The following is a 25,572-nucleotide window of genomic DNA, read 5'->3' on the forward strand; positions in this document are numbered from 1 at the left end:
GCGCTGATTGGCTCCTCCCCCGGCCGGAGCTCCGCCCATACCGGAAGCAGGAAGCGGGCGGGCCGGCCGTGACCCGCGGGCGGGCAGCGCCGGCCGCGCCATGACGGGAAAATCGGTGCGGGACGTGGAGCGCTACCAGGCGGTGCTGGCCGGGCTGCTGGCCGAGGACGAGAACAAGTTCTGCGCAGACTGCCAGGCCAAAGGTAGCGCGGGTGGGCGGCGGGACCCGTGGAGCCCGCGCCGCACCGGATGCACCCCGTTGGTCCGGCCCCCGCACACACCGGCCTGGCCGCTCGGTGCTCTGCGGTGCCGCCGCTGCCCCGGGGGCCGGACATCCCCGGGTGGCTGTCGGGGGGGTGGGCTCGTACCAGGGAGCGCTCCGGTGGAGGCGGGGGCACAACGGTGCTGCCCCGGCGGTTACGGGAGCGAGCGGGGACAGCGGCTGAGAGAACGGGGGGTGTGGGGAGAGAACGGGGGGATGTGGGGAGAGAACGGGGGAGTTTGGGGAGAGAACGGGGGGTGTGGGGAGAGAACGGGGGGTGTGGGGGGAGAACGGGGGAGTTTGGGGAGAGAACGGGGGGTGTGGAGAGAACGGGGTGTGGGGGGAGAACGGGGTGTGGGGAGAGAATGGGGGAGTGTGGGGAGAGAACGGGGGGTGTGGGGGGAGAACGGGGGGTGTGGGGGGAGAACGGGGGGTGTGGGGAGAGAACGGGGGGTGTGGAGAGAACGGGGGGTGTGGGGAGAGAACGGGGTAGGTTTGGAGCAGAGAACGGGGGGGGTGTGGGGACGAGAATAGGGTGGGTTTGGGGACGAGAATAGGGTGGCTTTAAAGAAGCCGGTGGTTTTAGGGGAAAGAACTCCATGGTTTGGGGGAGAGAATGGGGTGGGTTTGGGGTCAAGAATGGGGTGGGTTTGGGGCAGAGAGCGGGGTGTGTTTGGGGGAGAGAATAGGGTGGCTTTAATGGAAAGAAGCCGGTGGTTTTAGGGGAATGAACTCCATGGTTTGGGGGAGAGAACGGGGTAGTTTTGCGGGCAAGAACAGGGTGGTTTTGGAGGAGAGAATGGGGTGGTTTTGGAGGAAAGAACGCGGTGGTTTTAGGGGAAAGAGCTCCATGGTTTGGAGGAAAGAACGCGGTGGTTTTAGGGGAAAGAGCTCCATGGTTTGGAGGAAAGAACGCGGTGTTTTTTGGGGGAAAAGCCCCAGTTTATGGCTGCAGCACAGCTGGGTTTGGTGTGAGTCGCACCGGGAGGAGCTGCTGGAGGAGCTGCCCTTCCCGGTGCCTCTGGAAGATGGGGAGGGGATGGCCCCAGATTTCCCCGTGGGAATCCCGGGAAACACCTCAGGGTGGGTGGGGGCCTCCCCGGAAAGGGGAAGAAGAGGGACCTGGAAAAGCCAGCGCTGTAGAATGGAGGGAATTCCAGCTCTGGGAGTCACATCCTGTCACCTGGGGCTGGAATGTGCAGCAGGATCTGCCCTGGATGTTGTAAGGACAGGGAAGGAGTTGTAACCTCACCCTGGGATCATGGAGCACTGGAGGAATGGCAGATTTTTGTCCTCTGCTTCCTTTCCCAGCTGGTTTTTCCCTGTGAGGGTGGGGAGGCCCTGGCACAGGAATCTGTGGCTGCCCCATCCCTGGAAGTGTCCAAGGCCACCCTGGGATAGTGGAAAGTGTCCCTGTGGAACAGAACGAGCTGTAAGGTCCCTCCCAACCCAAACCATTCCATGTTTTTCTGATTCCAAGGCGAGTTATGACCTTGATCTACCTGAGAAGGGAAATGTTTGAATTCCAGAGGATGAAACAAAGAAATAAAACTGTTCCTTGTCCCCTGCTGCTGCTCTGTGGTTGCTGCTTTGTTTTCCTGCAGCAAAAGAGTTAAAGTTGCCCAAAATCCCATTTTAATGAGCTGCCATAATCACTTGTAGATCTGGACTTGAGCCTCATTTCCCAGGAGCTGCTGGAAGTGAACTTGGAGGAGGGATTGGCCAAATCCATCTGTAAACAGAGGACTTGATCACCTCAGTGTGACCTCAAAAACTGCAGAGCCCCCTTGAGCAACGTTCACAATTAGATAATTATGATTTCTTTTCACCTTAAAAATGCCTAAACCACAATAACCTCATCCTTCCCACCTCTCTGGAGCTCACCTGGCTTTGGGATGAAGGTGCTGTTGGAGATCAGGATGTTCCCCTCCCGTGCCAGTCCTTTATCTCTTGGCACCTCCTGCCAGCCCCGAGGGCAGAAATAGCTCCTTTATCTCAGCTTTCTAGGCCTGAGACAGCAAATTCCACCAAAATGGGAATAAATTCAACCCCACAGCTGCGGGTGATGGGGTGGTGGAGCTTCTCCTGGTCACAGCACGTCCTGGCAGTGCAGAATTACAGTTAATTAATAATTATAATCAAGTTCCAGAGTGGAGTGCAGCCTTTCCAAACTGGGAGCTGCTCCTGTCTGGGAACATGGATTGTACCAGTCCTGAAGAGCAGGCTGGGGTTGTCCCCAGTTATCTGATCCACTAATTACCCCCTGCACTAATGAGATTTCTGGAAGTGGGAAATCTCCTCCTCCAGGGCATGTGTGGCCATGGGAGCTGTCTCTGCCTGGAACTCCAGGTAATCCCTGCAGCTTTTGGGGGTAATTTTGGTACTTTTCATCAATATGGTGCCATGGCAGCTGTCTCTGCCTGGAACTCCAAGGAATTCCTGCAGTTTTGGGGAAGTTTTGGGGCAGTTTTGGTGCTTTTGGTGAATGGAGCTGTCTCTGCCTGGAGCTCCAAGGAATTCCTGCGATTTTGGGGCAGTTTTGGTGCTTTTGGTGAATGGAGCTGTGTCTGCCTGGAGCTCAGGGGATTTCAATTCAGGGAATTGCGGAAAAGCAAAAAGCTTTTTTGCTGAAAAGCAGAACTGCTTTTGGGGCAGTTTTGGTACTTTTGGTGAACACAGGGCTCTCCCAGTAGCGATGGCAAGGAAGGCTTGATGTTCCTCCTGGAATAACTGCAACATTCCACTCTGCCTACAGAAAGGAGCCCCGTGGTGGCTCCAGATGGTGCCCTCAGCACCTCCAGGGGTGTCTGGAAGCAAAGCTTCTTCTCTGTACAGGGGCTAGAGCGTCCCAGGCCAGGCTGGGGCAACCTGGGCTAGTGGGAAGTGTCCCTTGCCCATGGCAGAGGTGGAATTAAATGAGCTTTAATGTACTTCCAACCCAAGCCAGTGTGAGATTCTGTGAAACCCCAGGGTGGTTTTGCTGCTGCAGCAGCAGCAAGCCCTGCTCAGATCTCTTGTTTTGCAGGAAATTGGGTGAAATATCTTCTTCCTCTTTTTGTTGCCAGCCTCGTGTCTGGGGGCACTGGGTGAGCTGAGCTAGGGCAGGGTGGGCACTGCTGAGTTATAATCCTCTCCTTGGAGGTCTTTGCTGTGGGAATCACTTGGAGAAACACCTGGAAAGAGCAGCACTTGCTGGGCAGGTGGGATTTTTCCTACTGGTGCCATTCCCGTGGTGAAGGCGTCCCAAGGGCGGCCGTGGTGCTGCTGTTCCCTGTGTGTGTGTGAGATAATGGAGCTGCTGCACAGCCTGAGCTGAGCATCCAGCAGCTCATTCCCTGCTTGGAGCAGGAGTCTGGAGCTGGAATGGCTCAGGGAGGGAGGGAGGGAGGGATGTGCTGAAATCTCGGAGTTGGGCTCCACCAGGATTTGGAAAATTCCAATTGAGCGACACTGAGTGGATTCATTGCTGCCTCTCCAGCTGCTCTCCAGCTAATTGTGTTTGGTTCTCTCCTTCTCCCAAACTCTTCCCTCTGCTCTCCAGTCCCATCCAGCAAGCTCCATGGATCCCGGGGCGGTGACGTCGGAGCGGGAGCTTCCTCCCAGGCAGCACTGGCAGCCGTGGCTGCCCAGAGGTTCAGGTCACCCTGTGCTCCCCCTGGTTTGTCTGGCTCTTCCCTTCATCCCTTTGTCTTGTGAGATCCATGGGGTCCAGGCCTAAATCCATCCCTTGTATCCCAAGGGATTAGATGGGAGAGGTGCTGCTGAGCACGGTGCAAATCCAGGTTTAATTCTTCACCAGGAATAAAAGAGGTGTAAGACTGGGGAAATCGCTGCCCAGAGGTGGTTAAATATGGGATGGGAAGGGGGAAAAACTTGGGGCTGGAGTAGGTGCTATGGGGAGGCTGACTTCCAGTGGAATTTGGGAATTATCTTATGGTGGAGCTGCTTTAGTCCAGCCTAACTCCTGTTAATCCAAACCAAATATTCCCCAAAAATCTGCGTGACTCAACTCCTCCATCAGCCTCTTGAGCTGCAGCTGAATTTCCTTTGCAGTCTGAGCAATTCCAAGAGGAACTTTTTAAATAGCTGCTGGAACAGCTGCATGGGAGGAAGGAGGATCAGGATGGCAATGCTGATGGAGGGGGAGTGTGCAGCCTGTGCCTCCAAAAACCCAAAGTGGTGGGGCTGGAACTGCTCAGCTTGGCTTAGGAAATCTGGGATGAGGAGAAAACTCAGCCTTATGCAAGGGAATCTTGCCAGAGGGATGCATGTGGGTTGTGTGTTCATTTGAATCCTCAGCTGCAGCCAAAATATTCTGGGATCTTCCATTATTCTGCTTTTCCCAGTTCAGATCAGAGAGGTTGCACAAAGGGAGTGGAAACGCTCTGAAATTCACTTTATCCCTCCGGGATCTTCACCTCAGCAGGATAAAACTGGGAGAGGACACAGCTTTGTCCACCCTGAGCCTGCCTGAAGCTGTAACTTCCCACTTAAGCAAGGGAAAAAAGCATCAGTGTTCCCCACAGGGATTTAGTGTGGAATTAGTTGTAGGAAGATCCCTTTTAAGCAGAGCTCTGAGTCACACTTGGATCCCTGGCCCTACATCTGCCAGAAATAGGGATAATCCTCGGAGCAGCAGCACCTGGGCTCTCTGTACTGACCCACCTGGGGCGTGGAGGTGGGAAAAGAAAGCTCCCCAAAAAAATGCCACGTGATTTCCAGCTGGAGTAAAGTTTGTTCCTATAGAAACTGCCGGTGGTTATGTAAGGAACGGCAGCTGCAGCGCAAAGGGAGCTCGTGCTCCAAAATGCAAAGTAGGTCTTGAAACCAACCAAAAAGTCACGAATAGCTCAGGGCTCCTTTGGGTTGATGCCTCGTAGTGATCGTTCCCTTTGGCCCAGGAATCTGGGATAAAATTGGAGCTTTTAGCAGGAGCTGGTTTGGAGCAGTGAGTGTGAGGTTGGGTTTACCTGGCCCTTAATAAATGGGTTTAGCTCTACTTTTGGCAAGATATGCCATTCCTTCCTGACCCTTTCCCTAGGAATTTCAATGGATAGTCCATGTGTAGCTGCAGATATTGGAAGAATTCTCCATCCATCAAAGACTGACCCAGGACCTTCCTCTGCCTGGAGCTTTTTTTAAGCACTTGGTGGCTCCTAAAACATCCCCAACTCAAATTAAACTGGAAAACAGAGTCTAAATATTTTTAACACCCGAGTGATGAATTAAAAACATCTTAAAAAGCAGCAAAATTCTATTAACAGCATCAAAAGTCAATTTACTGATGGTAGAGCTTCCATCCTGCTGCTCCTGTTTACAGGTGCACCTATCACCTAAATTCTTTGCATTTTATGGAAATTCAGGCCTTCTTGCAATCTGGAATTTCTAGGATTGACTGATGCATGGTTTTGGTGAAAAAATGATACCCCACAGGAAGTCCATGGATTGTGGAATTGACTGATTTTTGTTTTTAATGTATATTTTTAAGCTGTGTCACCATCAGTGTCGGTGATATCACCCAGTTCTTGTTCCTGGATCCTGATGATAGCACTGCTTGAAATTGTCCCTGTCACCATTTAATTGAGTGAAGAAACAACCATCCCTTTCTGCAGCAGCAGGAAAGCCCCACCCTGCTGTTCACAGAAATTTTCATTTCCTCCACCTGCACTTCAAAGAACACGATGTGATAAAGTGATAAAGCTGCACTGAAAGCTGCTCATCTTTACTCAAAAACGCACAAAACTTGATCTTTGAGACCACAGGGCCCTCAAATATTGGATATTTTTGGTAAACTGGAAGATTTCAAACCTTTTTTGGCCAAAATCACAGCCAGCACCTTGGATTTTCTTGGGAAACGTGGTTGAGGCCTGCAATTATTTTGAAGGAGAAAAAAAGTACAAAGAAATCCCCCAAATGGCCTTTTTTCCTTTTAAAAGATTGGATAAAGCTGAATTTTGGGGTGATGAAACTACTTGATGAGGTGTAAATATTTATCAAAGCCCTTTTGTGTGTGCTAAAGTGAGGGTTTGGCTTTAGCATCCCCTGAAAACTGCACAAATCACTCAGTCCAGGCTTAAATCTGGGAGTGCAGCAGGGATTAATCCCAAATCTGAGCTGGATCTGTGATCCCTGCAGCAGGAGCTGCGATTTATAGTGTTAATAACTAAATAACATCATTTAGAGATCTTGGAGCTGATTTAAGGGAGTTTTTAGAGTTTCCTTTGTTTCCCCAAAGTCCTGGAAGTGCAGAGTAGACACTTGCAGCAAAGAGCAGAGGAAGCTGTTTTGCAAGAGAGGCTTGGTCACAGCTCTGAGCAGGACAAATGGAAATAAATCCTTGAGCAATTTCTTTAGAACCACAAGGCAGAGGAAACCTCTTGGATCCCGAGTTCTTTCCTCATTTGGCTCTGCAAAAAATGAGGATTTTCAGATTGGACTCGAGAAATTTTTTTCTCTGGTGAAAAGCTGAGGGTGTGGATGTCCCCTGGCAGGGATTCTCCTTCTCCAGGGACAATTCCCCACATCCATTTCTCTCAGGGGATGTTTGGATGACTCCACAGACGGTTTTGGAGCAGTTTTGGGATCCATGGATGTATCCCTGGAAGAGCTGGCTGCTCATTTCCACTGGGAATATTTCATCAGAATTATGATGCTCCCTCAATCCTGCCCATGGAAGCATCTCTGTTTTCCCTGCTCCTCCTTTTCCATGGAGCTGTGACTTTGCAGCCACCTCCTGGTTTATTTTAAAACACTTTCTGCAGAGTTAGTACTGCAAAAGGTTGCCTCAGGAACTCTGGCCAGAATTTGGTGCCTGAGTAAAGTGTGAGGAGTGAATCCCTCGGGATTTCTCAATTAAAACCACTCCAGGTTTTAATGAACTTGGAGCAGTGACTCATTTGGAGCAGGCTCCTCAAGCTGGGAGTTGAGAAGGGAATTAGGCTCGGGGTTTTAAAGGGAATTGGGATCCTTTTCAGTCATTTGGATTGTTCAGCAGCCCTTGGAGCATTAATGAGCAGGACTTAGATGGGGACTGGAGCTGGCAGGAGAAGTTTGGTATGTGGAGTTTGTTTTGACAGTAAATGATGTAAAACAGGCTCTGGAATTGTCTCCTGGAGCACTGGATGGTGCATCCTCACTTGGGAACGTCCTCAAATGCTCAGGAAAGCTGGGAATGAAAATTGACTGAGCAAGGGATGCTTTGGAGCTCGTGGTCCTCCTGCAGCCCCCACCAGGCTGGGAGTGCATCCCAAGGGGGTCTGAGCTACCCTAAATCTTGTGCCAGGGCTGAGTGGGCATCCAGGCTCTGAAAAATGTTGGGATTCTTACTCCAAATTGATGTTTCCTTCAATCCAGGAGGGATTTGTGCAAGCCCAGGGGCACAAATTTCTGACTTTGCTTTCCATGGATGTTAAAATTATCCATAAAGCTGAGACAAAAGCGGTGGCAGCACCAGGCGAGGCTGGCACTGGTGGGCACTGGAGGAAACTCCCAGTTTTCCATGTGGGAATGGGGTTTCCATTTCAGCCTGGTGGCTCTGAGGGTGCTCAGCCTCGGGGGAATTGATTTTATAACCAGATGATTCACGAGAGAAACAATTCTATTTTTTAGTGATTTAAGGAGCTGAATGTTTTTATGTTGGCTTTGTCCTCAACCATGTGGGAGATAAATCCATAATTCCCTGAGCCAGGAGGGTGAGGTGCTCCCTGTCCTCAATTCGTGGTGGGTTATCAGGGTCTGCCCAATTCTTTGGAGGGGTGATTATTTAATCAGCTGTGCTGATTAAAGCTGCCCTGTTGTTATTTATTTATATAAATCCATTTTCCTCAGAAAAAATTTATCCTAAACTCCAGCCCAGGCGTTTTTCCCCCTTTTGTCACTGAAGCTGCTGCAGAGTCTGAGCTGGGGCTGGGTTTTGGGGAGGTGAAAAGCAGCAGCACAGGGTGAAAGTCACATCTGGAGATGCCACCTGAGGCTTTTTCGAGTCAAGTCACCTTGAAAAGAGCTGTGAAACCTTGGGGAAATGCCTGCAAAAAGCCCTAAAAAGCAAAATGTGAGGCGCTGGGCACTTGCAGGGAGATTTTTAGTGGGAGATGTTTCAGTGTGAGCTGCTCCAAAGAGGGAAGTGGGAGGTTGTTTACATCTGCACCAAGCCCTTCCCGCCTCCCACAAACTCAGGGCTTTGGGAGACATTTTAAAAGACATTTCTAGAAGGCATTTGAAGGTTAAAATGCTGGTTTAGTAAAGCTGGAGGTGTGGGAAGGGGGTGTTGGACCTGACCTGACCCCACCAGGGTTTGCTGTGGCTGTAAGGGAGCACTTTGGAAAATCCAGATTTGTTCCCTGTGTGGCTCTGTGTCCTTCCTGTCACAGAGCAGAATCCTGAGCTGCTGGGGTCACAATCTGTGCCTTGGCTCTGAATAAAACCAACCCTACATCCCCCAGCTCCTCTGTTCCCTGAAGATTTGAAGCCTTTCCTGCAGCACCTTCTGGCTGTGCAAGGACACCCAAATCCCAGATGGAATCTCCCCAGGGCAGAGCTCACCTCTGGTTGTATAATGTATTTATTGCTGGGAGGAGTTGAAGAAGCCCTAAATATTCATTTTCATTTAAATATAAATTAAATTGATATTAAATATATTAAAAATATATATATTATATATAATTATATATATAATTGCCTGTATTGCCTGTCCCAGAACTTGGATTTAGGAGTTGCAACACATTCCAGCTGTGATTTCCTTGTTGTCCCAGAGCTCTCAGGGGACACTGGAGCAGCAGGAGGGTGTGACACTACCCCTGAGTCATGTTTTAGGGGGAGGTTGTGGTGGCTTGAGCTGGTCCATGTGACAAACCCATTGAGCCGATTACTCCAGGAGCTGCCCATTAATCCTTTTAGTCCTATCAGGGGCTAAATTTATCTGGAGTTTAAGTCTAACCTTGAATCTCATGGTAATCCTTCCAGCAGTCTCACGTTAGAGCCCTGGGGGTGGATCTGGGAGAGAATTCTGTGTGGAAATCGAAGGAATTCTAAGGGTTTTATTCCCATTTTTTTGGGCATGTTTAGGTGGTGCTGAAGTTGTGGGTTTTGCTTTGGTAATAAAGGAGGCAATAAAGGGACTGAGGTGCAGGCAAAGGTGTCTGGGAAGTGAATTCCTCAGCTCCATTAAATTTATATCATTCCCAAAGGCCACTCCTGGAGAGGGGAAAAAGCAGCAAATAATGGCAGGAAAGGCCAGAAAACCTAATAAAGGCATTTTTGAAGTGAATTCCCTGGAAGAAGTGCTGGAGTTACCTGTTGGAGGTTGGATACCTGTGCTCTGGAAGGGTCCCTGATTGCATTCTCAGCACCAAATCCCTCAGGATGCTCCAGGCTTTCCCTATGACCAGGAATTAAACTGTTAACAGAATCTCAAATACAGCACTGCTTTTTTAGGGCTTCAGAATGACACTTTCCCCCTCTTCCCCCCCTCCCACCTCCCTCTCATTAACTTGAAGCTCTGCTATTTTAGTTGTGGCAAGAAAAAGCGGGTAACTCTTCATCCTCCGGAATAATGTCTGGAAAAAGGGCTGCTGGAGGCTGTTTGATCCCTAACTCTGTGTTTTCCCAGTTTCCCATGCACTGGGACACCAGTTTGTGCTGGGAGCTGGAACTCTGCACTGGGAGCAGGGGGTTTAATTTTTAAATATTCCTAAAATATTCAGTAGGATTGAGGGTCTGGCCTGGCAGGGAGAGGGGTGGGAATTCCTGTGGATCTCTGTATCCCCTGGGGAATGCCCTGCTGGGATTCCTGGGTGCACTGAGTCGATCTGAGCTCGTTAATCTTCCCCTTGTGGGTGTTTTTTTTATCCCTGGCATGATCTCCCATCCACACCTCGGAGCTGTCCTGCCTGTCCAAGCCGCATGAAAACCGGGAATCTCCATCAGAGCCGTGGAAACTGGAGTGAACTAATCATTCCTTGGGCTGGGATTGGGTCTGGGGGCCAAATCCTGGGCTTGGTGCTGCTCCCCTGGCTCAGCTGGGAGTTCCTGCCCAGCACTGAGGAGATTTGAAGATGCTGAGTGGGTTTTTGCTGTAGGGACTCTGCTGGAGCTGATTTCCAGGTTATTCTGGAAAGAAGGGGAAAAAGCAGGATCACAGACATGGCAGAGCTCTGGGGGTTGGAGATTTTTGAGTGGTTTAAATTCCTCTTTTCCTGCCTCTTCCTCTTTGAGCTGTTTGATTTGTGTGGATGGAAGAGGGAGGCAACATATCCCCAAGGATAATGATTGGGAACATCCTGCTGATGTGGAATTGCAGTTTCCAGCCTGGATGAGAATCCAAAGGCTTCAATCCCAGTTCACTTGGTGCAGTTTCCCTGTTCTCCAGGCAAAATAAAAAAAAGAAAAAAAAAAGGGGGGGGTTGGATTAATGAGAAACACTTTCCTGTCTCTTCCCAGGGCCACGATGGGCGTCCTGGAATATTGGGGTGTTCATCTGCATCCGCTGTGCCGGGATCCACAGGAACCTGGGAGTTCACATATCCAGGGTCAAATCCGTCAACCTCGACCAGTGGACGCAGGAACAGATTCAGGTAAAGGCTGGGATAACACAGGGGTTTTTTTTTGTTGTGGAGCTTCATAAATTTGGAGTTAAACGAAGCCAGGATAGCCCAAAAAATGTGGGAAGTGGAGGAGGAAGAAGAATTCCAGCTGGGATGGGTTGGAAGGGAAAATGTTCCCATTCCAGGTTTGACAAGCAGCAGAGAGTAAAGCTAAAGAGGCTGCAGGTCTCTGTTAAATTACCAATCCCTGCCTGGAGGTGCTTCCCACCTGTCCTGGAGCATCCCAGGGATTTCCAGAGGGATTTTGGATTGCTAACGGGATATTTATCCTGCCTTGCACTGAATATTGCTTGGGATGGGAGGGGATTGGAGCAGCTGCCTCAGGATCCCCTGGCGTGTGGAGAGTGGCTTTCAGGAGCGTCTCCCTTCCTTGATTTCCTTTCCCTGGCAGCCTGGGATGCTGTGGGAAAGCTTTTATGTCCGGGAAAGGAAAATTTTAAGGAATTTGTTTGGATTTCAGTGCGTGCAGGAGATGGGGAACGGCAAAGCCAATCGTCTCTACGAAGCCTACCTGCCCGAGAACTTCCGGAGGCCCCAGACAGACCAGCATCCTTTATTCCCTGGAAAAACACAAAACCACGGAGCCTTTCCCTCCTGGAGCTGTGTGGTTAAACCTCCCTGGAGGAGGAGGAGTTCCCTGGGGCAGGGAATGGGAATGAAGGAATTGCTGCCGAGTTCTGGGGGAGGAGAGCTGGGACACCAAGGTCACCACAGGAGGCTGCTGGGGTTTGAAACCTGGAAGGAACGGGAGGGTTGGATTTTCCAAAGTGCTGAGTATTCCAAAGGCTCTATGGAGACCTAATTGTGGCCTTCCAGGACCTGAAGGAGCTGCAAGAGAGATGGAGAGATGGAGAGAGAGATGATTGACAAAGGACAGGATAGAAGGGGTGGATTCCCACTGCCAGAGGGCAGGGATAGGTGGGATTTTGGGAAGGGATTCCTCCCTGTGAGGGTGAGGAGGGGCTGGAATGGATTTCCCAGAAAAGTTGTGGCTGCCCCATCCCTGGAAGTGTTCCCCAGGCTGGATGGAGCTTGGAGCAGCCTGGGATAGCGGAAGGAGCCCAAGGGCTTTAAGGTCCCTTCCCTTCCCTGGCATCCCAAAACTGGGATTCTCCAATGGAATTTTTAATGCTGCTGAAAACTTCAGCTGTAACTCCTACCTGTCAGGAATGCTGAGTAAACAGGGATAGGATGATGTGAAGCTAAGAAATCCCCACAGGAGTACCTTTCCACCATCATTTTCTGAGTTAATCTGATAGCTGAGGTGCTTTTTGAGGTGCAGGATCCTGCTGTGACCACTGTGATCTGTGCTGGTCACCTGAATGTGTTGAGAGGATGCTTGGGGCAAAAAACCCCCACAAAAGCAGTGGAGAAAACACAGCAAGAGCCTAAATCCTGATTTAATTCCCTTTTTATAGCACTGAAATAACCTGGAATAACCCACAGGCAAAAACTGAGCTGGGATCCAGCAGTAAATTATTTTAAGAAAGTTACTGCTGGAAATGCTCTTTAAACAATGATTTAATTTAGTTACAGCCTGTACCTTGTTCCTCCCTGTCAAATAAGGCTTCTATTCTGGAATCCTTTGTCCTTAACCAGCTGCTGTAGAGCTGTGGAGAGTTTTATCCGGGATAAATACGAGAAGAAGAAATACATGGACAGAAGCATTGACATCAACGCCTTCAGGGTGAGTCTGGAGGTTGAAATTTGTGATTTAAACACTTCAATTGTTCCCTGTGTCAGGGGCAATCTCTTCTCCAGGGCTGCTTGCACTTCATGGGATGAATTCCTGCCCAGCACTGAGGAGATTTGAAGATGCTGATGGGTTTTGCTGTAGGGAATCTTCTGGAGATCTCCAGGTTATCCAGGAAAAAAGGAGAAAAAACAGGATCACAGACATGGCAGAGCTCTGGGGGTTGGAGTTTTTTTGAGTGGTTTAAATTCCTGGTTTTTTTCCCTCTTCTTCACCCAGCTGATTGGTTTGTGTGGATGGATATCTCCAGGGATAATGATTGGAGGAGATCCTGGAAGGGTTTTATCCAATTCCTTGCTTAGAGCAGGAAAAGTGCAAAAATTTATGCCAGTGATTTTTCCCTCACAGAAAGAAAAGGACAGCAAAATTGTTTAAATTCCAGTTTTCTTCCCTCTTCCTCTTCCAGCTGTTTGATTTTTGTGCATGGAAGAGGAGGGAGGCAATAATTCTCCAGGGATAATGATTGGAGGAGATATTGGAAGGGTTTTATCCAATTCCTTCCTCAGAGTAGGAAAAGTGCAAAAATTTACCTCAAATTCAGCTGTTTCTGAGGGATTTTATCTCTGAGGGATTTTAGATCAGTTACAGCACCAGGTGTGAGCTTTTTCTTGGTGTAATTAGGATCTTTCTCCCTCATGTCAGTGATTTTTCCCTCACAGAAAGAAAAGGACAGCAAAATTGTTTAAATTCCTGTTTTCTTCCCTCTTCCAGCTGTTTGATTTGTGTGGATGGAAGAGGAGGGAGGCAATAATTCTCCAGGAATAATGATTGGATGAGATCCTGGAAGGGTTTTATCCAATTCCTTCCTCAGGGCAGGAAAAGTGCAAAAATTTACTTCAAATTCAGCTGTTTCTGAGGGATTTTATCCCTGAGGGATTTTAGATCAGTTACAGCACCAGGTGTGAGCTTTTTCTTGATGTAATCAGAAACTTTCTCCCTCATGTCAGTGATTTTTCCCTCACAGAAAGAAAAGGATGACAAATGGAAAAGGAGCAATGAATCAGAAAGAAAACTGGAACCCATCATCTTTGAGAAGGTGAAAATGGTAAGATGAGGAAGAAAATCTTGGAGCAGTTGTGGAGACATCCCTGAGGCAGAGCAGAGAGATTCCAGCCTGCTCTGGGAGCATTTTTCTGGCCTCAGTCACACCCTGGGTGCTTTGAGTCTCTGGTGGGAGCTTGTTTTGCTCTGCTCACCAGACACTGAGCAGATGTGCAGGTTGGAATCCAGCTATTCCCTGCTGATTTTTCCAGCTCCAGCAGCTGCTTCTCCCTGGTTTAGAGCCTGCTTGGCTTTGACAACCTATTGGGACAGTAAAAAACTTGGAAATATTCACTGAAATTCTCATTTTGGAAGAGCAGAGAGAATTTTGCTTTTATTTTTGACTTAAATCCGATGGGGAAAAAAAGGATTTTAAGGATTAATCTCATTAAAACCTCTGACATTTCAGAGTGAACCCAAAAGCTGCACAAGATTTGTGTTGTTTCTTTTCCCCCAGCCTCAAAAGAAAGATGAAACGCAGCAATCCAGGAAAAGTTCCCCCAAATCTGAGCCAGTCATGGACTTGCTGGGCCTGGGTAAGAGAAATTGGTATAGAAATTTTGGGAATTTGTAAGAGTTTCAGTGCTAATTTTCCCTGTCAGGTGAACAATTCCAGCAATCCTGCAGGAATCTTCAGCTGGAGCTGCTCCAGTGCTGCTTGGGAAGAGTTTCCCATGTGTTTCCCTTTGCCCTGGAGCCTGTGGTGTTCCAGGAGGTTGGTGGCACAAACAGGACCCAGGGACACTCCCCAAACCTTGCTCCAGTCCCTTCCCAGCGCCAGGGGGGATCAGGTCACTGGGTGGGGTGGCACTGGTGGCACAGAGGTGTCCCCAGAGTGTGGAGACACCGGGAGCTCTCTGTCCCTGCAGACGCTCCGGTGACAACGCCCGTCACCAACGGCCGGCCCAGCAGCCTGGAGAAGGATCTGGACCTCTTCGCATCCGTGGGATCCAGCTCAGACTCCAGGAAGGTGAGCTGGGAATGTTGGTGCTTGGAAAAGCCTGCTTGGGTCATAGACACACAGGATAATTTAGGATGGAAGTTAAAGAACAGGGACACCTTGTGCTATCCCAGGGTGCTCCAGCCTGGCCTTGAACACTTCCTGGGATGGGGTATCCACCTGGGAATGCTGTGCCACTGTTTCACCACACACATCAGTTGTCTGCCCTAAATCTTGCTTCATCTGAATTTCCATTAATTAAATCCTAAAATCTCTGTCTTCCATGTTGAAGCCATCACCCCAACACATCCCTGCACGAGGATGGACAGTCCCCATCTTCCCCTCGTGCTGGATTCTGCCCTGATCCTGTCTCTTTGTCCCAGGTCGTTGGCTCCATGCCAACCTCTGGAAGCGCCGGCTCTGTTCCTGAAAACCTGAATCTCTTCCCGGAGCCTGGAGGGAAAGGGGAGGAAGTGGGGAAGAAGCAGCTCTCCAAAGACTCCATCCTGTCCCTGTACGGCTCCCAAATGTCCCAGGTGCCAGCTCAAGGTAACCCTGGCATGAGCTGGGACCAGGAGGGCGCCAAGGGAGGGTGGGTGGGGTGTCCTGGGTGCTGACAAACTTCCAGGAGAAGTGGGAATGTGGGTGGAGAATCCCGGAGTGGGTTGGGTGAGAAGGGAAGGTAAAGCTCATCCCGTTCCAGCCATGTGCTTTCCACTATCCCAGGTTGCTCCAAGCTCTTTCCAAGCTGGCCTTGGGCACTTCCAGGGATGGGGCAGCCACAGCTTCTCTGGGAAATCCATTCCAGCCCCTCACCAGCCTCACAGGGAAGAATTCCTTCCCAATATCCAGCCCAACCCTGCCCTCTGGCACCGGGAATCCCTTCCTGCATGTCCCTGCCCAAAGTCCCTCTCCAGCTTTGTTGAGAGCTGTGAGCAGCACCAGGAGCATCTCAGTCTGGACATCCCAACCAGGTTGTGACTGGAATTTTGACATTCCCAGCCCCTGAACTGATCCGTTCTTCCCTGCTCCCTCGCTGCCTTTCCCAGGAGCGATGTTCATGGCGCCGGCTCAGCTGGGCTATCCCGCTGCTCCCTACCCCGGCTTCCCTGGAGTGCCCCCTTCCAGCAGCATGATGGGGGGCATGATGGCCCCATCCATGGGGCTGCTGGCCCAGCCCGGAGCTGCAGGCATGGTGGCACCCATGGCCATCCCAGCAGGATACGTGGGCAACGTGCTGGGCGTTCCCAACGGGATGATGGGGGCCCAGCAGCCCGGCTACGTGGCCGGAGTGGCCGCGGTGGCCCAGCCCGTGTACGGGGTGCAGCCGGCACAGCAGCTGCAGTGGAACCTCGCCCAGGTGAGGGGGACACACCTGGAGAGGCTTTTTCCAGGGATTTTCTGCTGGTGGGGAGGGATGGTGGTGCAGGGATTGCTGAGGAGTGAGGGGGATCTCCGGGGGGTTCTGCTCGGTGTGGGAACGGTTCAGTTGGATTTCCCTGGTTTGGGAGCAGCTGGGAATCCCAGGATCAGGTGGGGAAAGAATTCCCACTCCAATTCCAACCTCATCTCCCAGCCCAGAGCATTGAGCCCATGGACACCTCCAGGGGTGGGGACTCCAAACATCCCTGGGCAATTCCAAGGCCTGACCACCCTTTCCATGGAGAAATTCCTGCCACTGTCCAACCTGCCCTGAAGTCCTCCCATGCTGGGGAGCCACACCCTGCTCCCCTTTAGGGTTCAGCTGTTTTTGGGAGCCGTGGGCGGTGTCCAGGCCCATCCCTGACCTCTCTCCTGTCCCGTTTGCAGGTGACCCAGCAGATGGCTGGGATGAACTTCTATGGAGCCAATGGAATGATGGGCTATGGACAGTCCATGGGAGGAGGAGGAGGAGCCCAGGGCAGCAATCCCTCCCTCAGCTCCCCGCTGTGGAAATGAGCGCTTGCTCGCACGTGACCATTTCTGCCTTTGTTCTGTTCTCCAAACCCGCTCCATGAGACATTCAGGGTTTTTGCTTTCGGGTTTGGGGACCCAGCCCAACCTGAATTTTTTTCCATCCCTGAGCTCCATCTCTGCCTTTCCACTGTCACAGCCACGGGGCCAGCTCGGTGGCCAGGCCGCGAGCGCCCTGTTCTCAGCACAGTCAATGCACACGGGGAGGGGATCCCTCCCTGCACAAAGCTCCACCAGAGCTCCTGGGTAGCACTTCATGCCCTGCTGGGCACCTGGGTACAGGTGGGACTGGCAAATCTGGACTGAATCCCGCCCGGAAAGCCGGGATTTCTCACTTCAACTCCAGTGTTAGAATTTTTCTGTGGGGGGAAAAGGGGTGGGGAACATCGTTTGGTGCTGAGGAACTGGATTTAAGCTGAGCCCAGGGGCAAGCAAGCCTTGCTACCTCCTTCCTCCAGCGGAGCTCTCCCTGCTCCCACCCTCCTTGGAACCAAAGTCCTTGGGAAAAGCCCTCTCCCACCCCTCCTGAGCAAGCAGGAATCTCGCCCAGAGTAGGGGCAAAGCCGGTGGAATGTGAAAAACTTGCACTCCAGAGTGAATTTTCTGGCTGGTGTTGGGATTTGATGGAATTCCACTTCTAACAATCTAACCAGAGTTAATTCTCTGGGGCCCAGAGCCCTGTGCAAGTTTTCTTACACTTTTGAAAATGACTCTGACATCCTAATTTATACTTTTTTCTTTTGTTTTGTTTTGTTTTGTTTCATTCTTGTTGTCGTTGTTCCTGTGTAAAATTCTGGTTCTCCCCTTTCCTGGCTCGCTTGGGACATTTTAATCTTAGGCATATTTCTTTTCTCATCTCCACTAGAACCCAAAACTGCTTCAGAAGTCAGCAAGAAGTCGGACTTGTGGTCTGCTCTCTCCTGTGGATATGTAAATTCCCAAATAAAATATTGCAGTGGACTCCTCTGGTGCTGGTGATCACTCCAGGTGTGGGGAATTCAGGGAATTTTATCCCAAAAATCAGCCCAAGTTCCCTTTTGTTTGGGCTCTGTCCCAAATGCCAGGGAGCTGAGGGAGCACAACCAGGCCTGGAAGAATCCAAAGTTGACACTTTTATATACAAACCCCTCAGCTCTGGGATGGGGGGGAAGGTGGAGCAGAATTCCTGCATTAAATGATTTTATTCCAGCTTTAATTCCATTATTTCATCACAGCTTTAAACTCAGATTTAACAAAATCTGGTTGAGGCTCTTCCAAAATGGGAAGGAACAGGGAAAATCAGAGAATTGTGGAATTCCAGAATGGTTTGGGTCCCATTCCACCCCCTGGCCCTTTCCCAATCCAGGTTTGTCCAACCTGGTCCTGGACACATCCAGGGGTGGAGCAGCCACAGCTTCCCTGAGAATTCCATCCCAGCCCTTCCCCACCCTCACAGGGAGGAATTTCATCCCAAAATCCACCCAGCCCTGCCACTTCCCCCTTTTCTTGTCCCTCCATGTCCTTGGGAGAAGCTCCCTCCCCATTTTTCTTGGGAAGCTGGAGGGGATTTGGGAACCAGGGAGGTTTGGGGGTGCTTGTGGGATTTTTTATTCGTTATGGGGTTTCTTTTCTCACATCCAACCTGCTTTTTCCAGGGGGGGAAAAAAAAAGAAAAGAGGTTTTATCCCATTCCCCTCTTTCCCAGAGTATCCAGGAGGAGTTGTGGGATGATTGGGGTTTTTTTTTTGGGGGGGGTGGAAAACTCAACTCAAGCACAGGAAAAAGTTTTCAAGCTGGCTTTAATCATCTCCACTTGCTGCCCCAATACTGTACATGCAAAGCCAATTAAAAGGTGAATAATTCAGCTTTTCCTCCCTTTTTTTTTTTTTTTTTTTGTTTTTATTTTTTTGGGAAGGAAAATGTCAGGAATATTTTACAAAACAACGTGCGCCCTCAGAGCCATCGGTCCCGCAGATAGAAACCACAAAAATACAAGAGTTTGACATTTAAGAAAGGACCACACACATAGAAAACGGGACAGGACACAGGTAGAAAATTCCATTTGTTAGTTTTTTGAAATATTCCCACTTTTCTGTAGCCATCCCAAACCCATCCCCTTCTCTTGGATGTGGGACTGGGGCTCCAAGGATGCTCCAGTTCCTCCCTTCCCGGTGATTTTGGGGGAGGGTGGAGTTGAGGAATGGCAGGAATCTGTCATTAATCCAAGTTTAGCACAGATTGGGGGGATGGAGTCAACTATTCCCATCCCAGCTCCCAGAAGTCCTAAAATATCCAAGGAAAGTCTTCCCCTGGCTCTCCTTTCCCCCCTTTTTTCTCATGTAGTGCCAATTAACTGGTGGTTAATTAAGCTCTGACACTTCCCCACCTCTCCTGGTGACTCTTTTCCATGCAAATTTTGGGGGATTTGAGGCTGGAAAATGGGAGGGATTTTGGGGTCCTTGTGGGGTTTTGCACTTTCACCCCTGTCCCTCCTTTCAGCTTCCAAGGGTTTGGAATTTCTGGCAGAGCTCTGGGAGCATCTCTTTGCCTTTAATCCCTCATCATTTGCACCCTTTTATTTTATTTTTAATGGACCCAAACCAGCCTGGAATCCCACAATTCCCTTTTATTCCCCCTCAAACTTTTTAGGGGGTAGCTGGGTTGAAGGATTCCTTATTATGGATAGAATCCCTCCATTTGGAATGGAAATCCAGGATTTTTGGGTGGGATAAACATTCCCAAACTTCACTTTGCCTATTCCTAAAAATCCATTGGGAGTTTCCCCCTTATTTGTATTTCCCTGGTGCTTCTCCCAACCCAAATTCCAGGAGAAATTCTCAACTTTGCTTTCTCCAGAGCTGCTTTTAGGTGTAAACTTGAGGGATTAATGACAGATTCCAGAGTCCTGGATCATCCTGAACATTCCAGGTGCTCTTTCCTGGGATGAATTCTGAGCTGGGGAGGAGGAAGATGATGGGATGGGGAAGATTCTCTCCTTTCATGAAAAGATCAAAGCCCTTTAAGAAAACAAGGCCACCAACTTCAAAGTGCTCTGAACATTCAGGGGCTCCCCCAGGCTTCCAGAGGCCCTCGGGATCAGGAATTCCTTCATGATATTCCCTGTGGCAGGAAAAAATTCCCTTTTCAGCCAGAGGGAGCTGGGATCCTGTAGGGAATGGGATCAGCATTCCAGTGTCCTCCCAAGGGAAGGTCACCCCCTGCCTGCTCCAGAGGCTCCTTGGCTATCCAGGAGCTCTGGAGAGGGATTTGTGCCCTTCCAAGAGGCTTGGAGAGGGATTTGTGCCCTTCCAAGGGCTCTGGAGAGGGATTTGTGCCCTTCCAAGGGCTCTGGAGAGGGATTTGTGCCCTTCCAGGGGCTCTGGAGAGGGATTTGTGCCCTTCCCAGGGCTCTGGAGAGGGATTTGTGCCCTTCCAAGGGCTCAGGAAAGGGATTTGTGCCCTTCCAAGAGGCTTGGAGAGGGATTTGTGCCCCTCCAAGGGCTCTGGAGAGGGATTTGTGCCCTTCCCAGGGCTCTGGAGAGGGATTTGTGCCCTTCCAAGGGCTTTGGAGAGGGATTTGTGCCCCTCCAAGGTCTTTGGACAGGGATTTGTGCCCTTCCCAGGGCTCTGGAGAGGGATTTGTGCCCTTCCAAGGGCTTTGGAGAGGGATTTGTGCCCTTCCCAGGGCTCTGGAGAGGGATTTGTGCCCTTCCCAGGGCTCTGGAGAGGGATTTGTGCCCTTCCAAGGGCTTTGGAGAGGGATTTGTGCCCTTCCAAGGGCTCTGGAGAGGGATTTGTGCCCTTCCCAGGGCTCTGGAGAGGGATTTGTGCCCTTCCAAGGGCTCTGGAGAGGGATTTGTGCCCTTCCAAGGGCTCAGGAAAGGGATTTGTGCCCTTCCCAGGGCTCTGGAGAGGGATTTGTGCCCTTCCCAGGGCTCTGGAGAGGGATTTGTGCCCTTCCCAGGGCTCTGGAGAGGAATTTGTGCCCTTCCCAGGGCTCTGGAGAGGGATTTGTGCCCTTCCAAGGGCTTTGGAGAGGGATTTGTGCCCTTCCAAGGGCTTTGGAGAGGGATTTGTGCCCTTCCAAGGGCTCTGGAGAGGGATTTGTGCCCTTCCCAGGGCTCTGGAGAGGGATTTGTGCCCTTCCAAGGGCTTTGGAGAGGGATTTGTGCCCTTCCAAGGGCTTTGGAGAGGGATTTGTGCCCTTCCCAGGGCTCTGGAGAGGGATTTGTGCCCTTCCAAGAGCTCTGGAAAAGGTTTTGTGCCCCTCCAAGGGCTCTGGAAAAGGTTTTGTGCCCTTCCAAGGGCGGCAGCAGTGCTGGATTTTGGAATCGAGCCCCTCTCCCACCCCTGGGAGGGTTTTGGGGGGCTCAGAGCAGCCCTGGAGGCACTGCAGGACAGGGAAGTTGGAAAAGGGGCACAGGGATCCCTCTGGATCATCTCTCCAGCCCTGGGATCCCGCTGGATCATCCCTCCAACCCTGGGATTCCCTTGCCTTGGGCTCAAATCCCAAAGGGAGCAGGGTTGGGAGCTGCCTACCCCAATCATGGATTGCTTTTCATTCCACAGGGAAAGAAATTAAAAAAAAAAACCAAAAACCTGGATGTGGCTGAGTGCACAAGCTCTGGGTCCTAAAGGAATGGAAAAAGTGGGAAAGGGGAAGGATCCAGGGAAAAGGAAAGGATGAGGTATAGCAACAAGCGGAGCTCCAGCCAGGCACTGCAGCTCCAGGCCCTTGGGGGAGCACCGGGATCTCCTGGATTCTCCTGGATTCTCCTGGATTCTCCTGGATTCTCCTGGATTTCTGGAGTCCATCCCGGTGTTCCTGAGGGATGCTCAGGGCTCCCACAACACGGAGGTTCCTCAGACACCCATACCAACACTTGGACACTTTTCTGAGTCTTTTTAAACCCAAAATCTTCCTCAGGTGAGCAGGATTGTCCCACCCGGTCACAGACTGACCCCCAAAATTCCAACCCTGTTATTTGGGATGCTTTTTTTTTTTTTTTTTTCCCAAAAAAAGTAATCCCTGCAGCTTTTGAACTCCTAAAAGTGATTTTCACACCTTTAACCAACCAGCCAAGGATTGGGAGGGGTTTCTCCATGAAAAAGAAATCCTGCCCTGTCCCTGGAAGTGTCCCAGGATGGGGCTGGGAGCAGCCTCTGGGGGGCTGGAATTCGATGGATTTTAAGGTCTTTCCCACCCAAGCCAGCCTGGGATCCTGTGGAGCAGAGGGAAGACTTCCAGTTGGAACAGGTTTGCTACAAAAATATTGGAAAAGGCTGTGCTGCCCTCACCACAGTGGGATGCAAACCCTGCTGTTCCTGCAGGGAATTCTCCAGATCCATCTGTAGCTGTGAAATCCCAAGGGAAAGCAGGGAGAGCTCTTCCCATCCATGAGGAAAAACACATTTAGGTTGGATTCAGCTTGGCCACTGTTCCTTGGTCTGTACAATCCTGTTCTTTTCCAAACCAATCCCACACCTTCCAGAGGTTCCCACATCCAGGCATTTCCCATCCATCCAGAAAGAAACATCTGAGTCAACTGGAAGAAAAAATTTCCACCTGGAAAAAACATTCCTGGTGCAGTTTTTTTAGGGATTATTTTGTATGAGGAAAAATCATTCCTGCCCTGCTGGGGTTTGTGAGTCCAGGGGGGAATTGTGGAATCCAGGCTGGATTTCCCAAGTTGTGGTGTCAGGCAGTGAACAGAAGAGATTCCCTGGAAGCCAAGGAAATCCTGATCCCATTCCTGAGGAATTCCTGGTCTGATTGGAACCAGGAACTGCCAGCTCCTGGAGGAAAGGTTGGCAGAGCTGGGAAAGGTGGAGGGAATTTTTCCCCCCTCTCTCCAGTGCTCTGTGGCAGTAGGTTCAGGGAATTGGTGCTGTATTCCACTGGATTTCGGGAAAATTCCATCCAAACCTCCTCTCCCAGGTTTTCAGCACACCCTGATGATGGTGAAACAGGAGCTGGATTCTGACTGATCCCAATTTCTTGGAAATTTTCACTGGACTTTGGCAAATCTGGCCCATTCCAGGCTGGTGGAAAAGCAGGGATAACTCAGGCCTGGAATCTTGGAGTGTTTTCTGTGCTTTGTGTGAATTTTGTCAGTTTTTAGGGGATGTTTCAGTATCATTCCAAGGCTTTTTTTGTCAAATCCATCCTTGTGATTACAGCTGGGGGTTTGGATTTCAGCTCTGTCAGTGTCAGGTGGGAGCTGCTCCTCTCTGCTGGGGGCTGGGTGTCAAATGGGCTGAAAAACTGATTTAATTCCATCTGAATTCCTCTTTCCAGGAAAAAATCCCCGGCAAATCCAGTGGTTTGGATTTCTTTTTTTGATAGAAAATAGAGGAAATCATAAAACTCAAAATACCTTCCAGGGAATTTTGCAAATCACATTGCACATCAAAAGATGCCCTTTGCGAGGAAATATTCCCCCAGAAAAACAACAAAAAAAAAACCTTGGAGTGCAGGAATTTATCCTGGGATGGAGTTCATTTCCTCAGGAGCTGGCATGGGGCTGTTGGGGATTTCTGAGTGTCTTGGCTGTGTGTTTCTGGTTGTTTGAGGAAGCAAAACGTCTGACACGAGGTCCTGGGGGTTGAGAAATGAGGAGCTGATGTTGCAAGCCCAGTGTGGCACAATCCTGGCTCTTCCCCGAGTTTGGGTTCCCCACACCAGTTTAAGGTGGGTCATTCCTGCTGGGAAATGTGTGGCAGCTCCTGGGGGACTGGAAGGGAAGGAGGGAATGTTTTCCTGGGTTTTGGTGCAATCCATGGTTTTTCCACTTCTCCAGAACCCCTCCCATGGAGGGCTGCACTTTGTCCTTGTCACCCCCAACTCATGAGCCAAAATATTTGAGTTTTCCTCATTCCCTAATGGAATTTCACCAGGATTTTTCCAGCAGGAACCCAGGGATGCTCGTGTTGGCCCTGGTGGCCGCGCTGTGCTGCTCATCCCCCGCCCCTGCTCCCTGTCACGGCACAGCCGTGGGATGCTCCTGGTGGGATGTTCCTGGCAGGGACGGAGCAGGGAAGCGCTGCTGGAGGAACGCGGGAATGCGGAGGGGGTGGGAAGCTGTGCCCACGCCAGGAGCAGAACGTCCCTGCTCAGCTCCCTGCTCTGCCCACACTCCTGCTCCATCTGGGACCATCCCACCACGGCACATTTGGAGGGTTTCCATCAGCATCGAGTCGGTGAAGCCAGAGGGAAGAGAGGCAGCTTGGAGGAGCGGAAAGCTTTTCCTTTTGGGACACTTTCCCCCATGGAGAGTCAAAAGCACAGGCTCAGCCAGGTTGAGCCTCATGGAATTCTGTTTGCCGTGATTCCATCGGCCTCGTGGAATTGCTCTGTGCTTGAGAGAACATCGAGTTCTTTGTTCTTTGTTCTTTGTTCCTGTCTCAGCACCCAAGGGCCCCAAACCACCGGAGGTTCAGGCCATCCCACATTCCCATAAATCTCCATCCAGGAATCACAGCCCGCCCTCCAACCAGCAGAGGAGGATTTCATCTTTCATCCTTCACAGGGGTAAAAAGGATGAATTTTTCCCCATCCCAGTTCAGCAGGATCCGGCCAATTCCCTTCTTGGAATTGTCTTGGAGTTGGCAAAGTCACGGCAGCAGCTCCGAGTCCCGGTCACAACGGTGCTGAAGTTGTGGCAGTGTCGGGTGAATCGGCCACGGCACAGACGAGTCCTGCTGGCCACGGTTTTGGGGTTGTGGAACCCCAAGTGATGGTTTGTAGATCCCAAAGTTTGAGTTTGTAGACCTGCAGATCTGGTTTGTAGACTCCCAAGTTTGGGGATTTGCGGACCCCAAGATTCAGGGTTGTGGAATTTTGGGGTTATGGAACCCCAGGTTTGGGTTGGTGGAACCCCAGGTTTGGATTTCTGAACCTGCAGGTTTGGATTGATGATGCCCCAAATCTGGATTTATGAACCCCCAAGTTTGAGGTTGTGGGCCTCCAGATTTGGGTCAGTAGAACCCCAGATTTGGGGTTAAGGAAAACCAAGTTTGGGGTTTTGGGCCCCCAGATTTGGGGTTATACAACCCCAGATTTTGGGGATTTGTGGACCTCAAGGCTTGAATTTGTGAACCCTCAGGTTTGGGTTTATGATTCCTTAGATTTGGATTTGTAGACTCCCAAGCTGAGTTTGTTGACTCTCAGATTTGGGTTAGTGGAACCCCAGATTTGGGGTTGTGAATCCCAAGGTCTGGATTTGTGAACCCTCAGGTTTGGGTTTGTGGACCCCAGATTTGGGGTTGAGGACTCCCAGGTTTGGTTTTATGGACCACCAGGTTTGGGGTTGAGTTTGTGGAACAGCTTCATCCCAAGACTTTTCCTTCAGGTTTGGGTTTGTTCCACTGTGGCTGAGCTGGTTCTTCATTCCCGGTGCCACCAGGAGAAGCCCATGTGGGTTTGTTGTGCTCTGTGCATCATGGAATTCTGGGTTTTGCCAAAAAATAATCCAATAAAAACCCCAGCCGTGCTGTGGGGTGCTTTGTGGTGAAGACTGAAGGTCAGAGCCAGCCCCATGAAATTCCCCATGAACCTCTTGTCCTCTTCCAGTCTCCTCATCTTTTGGTGTGTTGGGATTTTGTTCCTTCTCTCTTGGGAACTGATCCTTCAGGACAGTCATTGGATTTAGGAATATTTGATGAAGAAACCAAGAGTTTCTAGTGGTGTCTCCCCTGAGTAATTTCAGCAAATTTCAATAGGCACCTTCAAAAAAAGCTTCCGTAATTCCCGGGTTTGCTACAAGAACTGGATCCCTCAGAGGGAACCAAAATGCTGCTTGGAAAAACAAACAAAACAAACAAAAAACCCCAAAAACACTCATCCCACTAAGGAACTTCCACTCCTTTGTCTGTCCCCTGAATTCCAGAGCTGCTTTTGAGATGTTCCCCTGGAAAGAACCAGGGCTGGATTCTGCTCCTGCTTGGAATTCAAGTATCCAGGAGGGCATCCCAGCTCTCCAGAAGCGTCCCAACCCCAAGGAGGATGCCCCAGATCTCGAGGGGAGTGTGGTGGAGCCTGGGA

General features: G+C 50.4%; 1 protein-coding gene across 1 annotated transcript; it reads left to right on the forward strand.

Annotated features, from left to right (window-relative positions):
* Positions 1-46: 46 nt before the first annotated feature.
* SMAP2 (small ArfGAP2) lies at positions 47-17,510 on the forward strand. The gene is made up of 10 exons (XM_058856450.1): positions 47-203; positions 10,700-10,833; positions 11,324-11,409; positions 12,472-12,550; positions 13,581-13,661; positions 14,115-14,193; positions 14,527-14,627; positions 14,981-15,146; positions 15,647-15,957; positions 16,407-17,510. The coding sequence occupies exons 1-10, from the start codon at positions 101-103 to the stop codon at positions 16,533-16,535; spliced, it is 1,269 nt and encodes a 422-aa protein (XP_058712433.1). The 5' UTR covers positions 47-100; the 3' UTR covers positions 16,536-17,510.
* Positions 17,511-25,572: the final 8,062 nt, after the last annotated feature.

This window comes from Poecile atricapillus, chromosome 24 (genome assembly GCF_030490865.1).
Source record: "Poecile atricapillus isolate bPoeAtr1 chromosome 24, bPoeAtr1.hap1, whole genome shotgun sequence".
In the NCBI taxonomy this organism is placed as follows: domain Eukaryota; kingdom Metazoa; phylum Chordata; class Aves; order Passeriformes; family Paridae; genus Poecile; species Poecile atricapillus.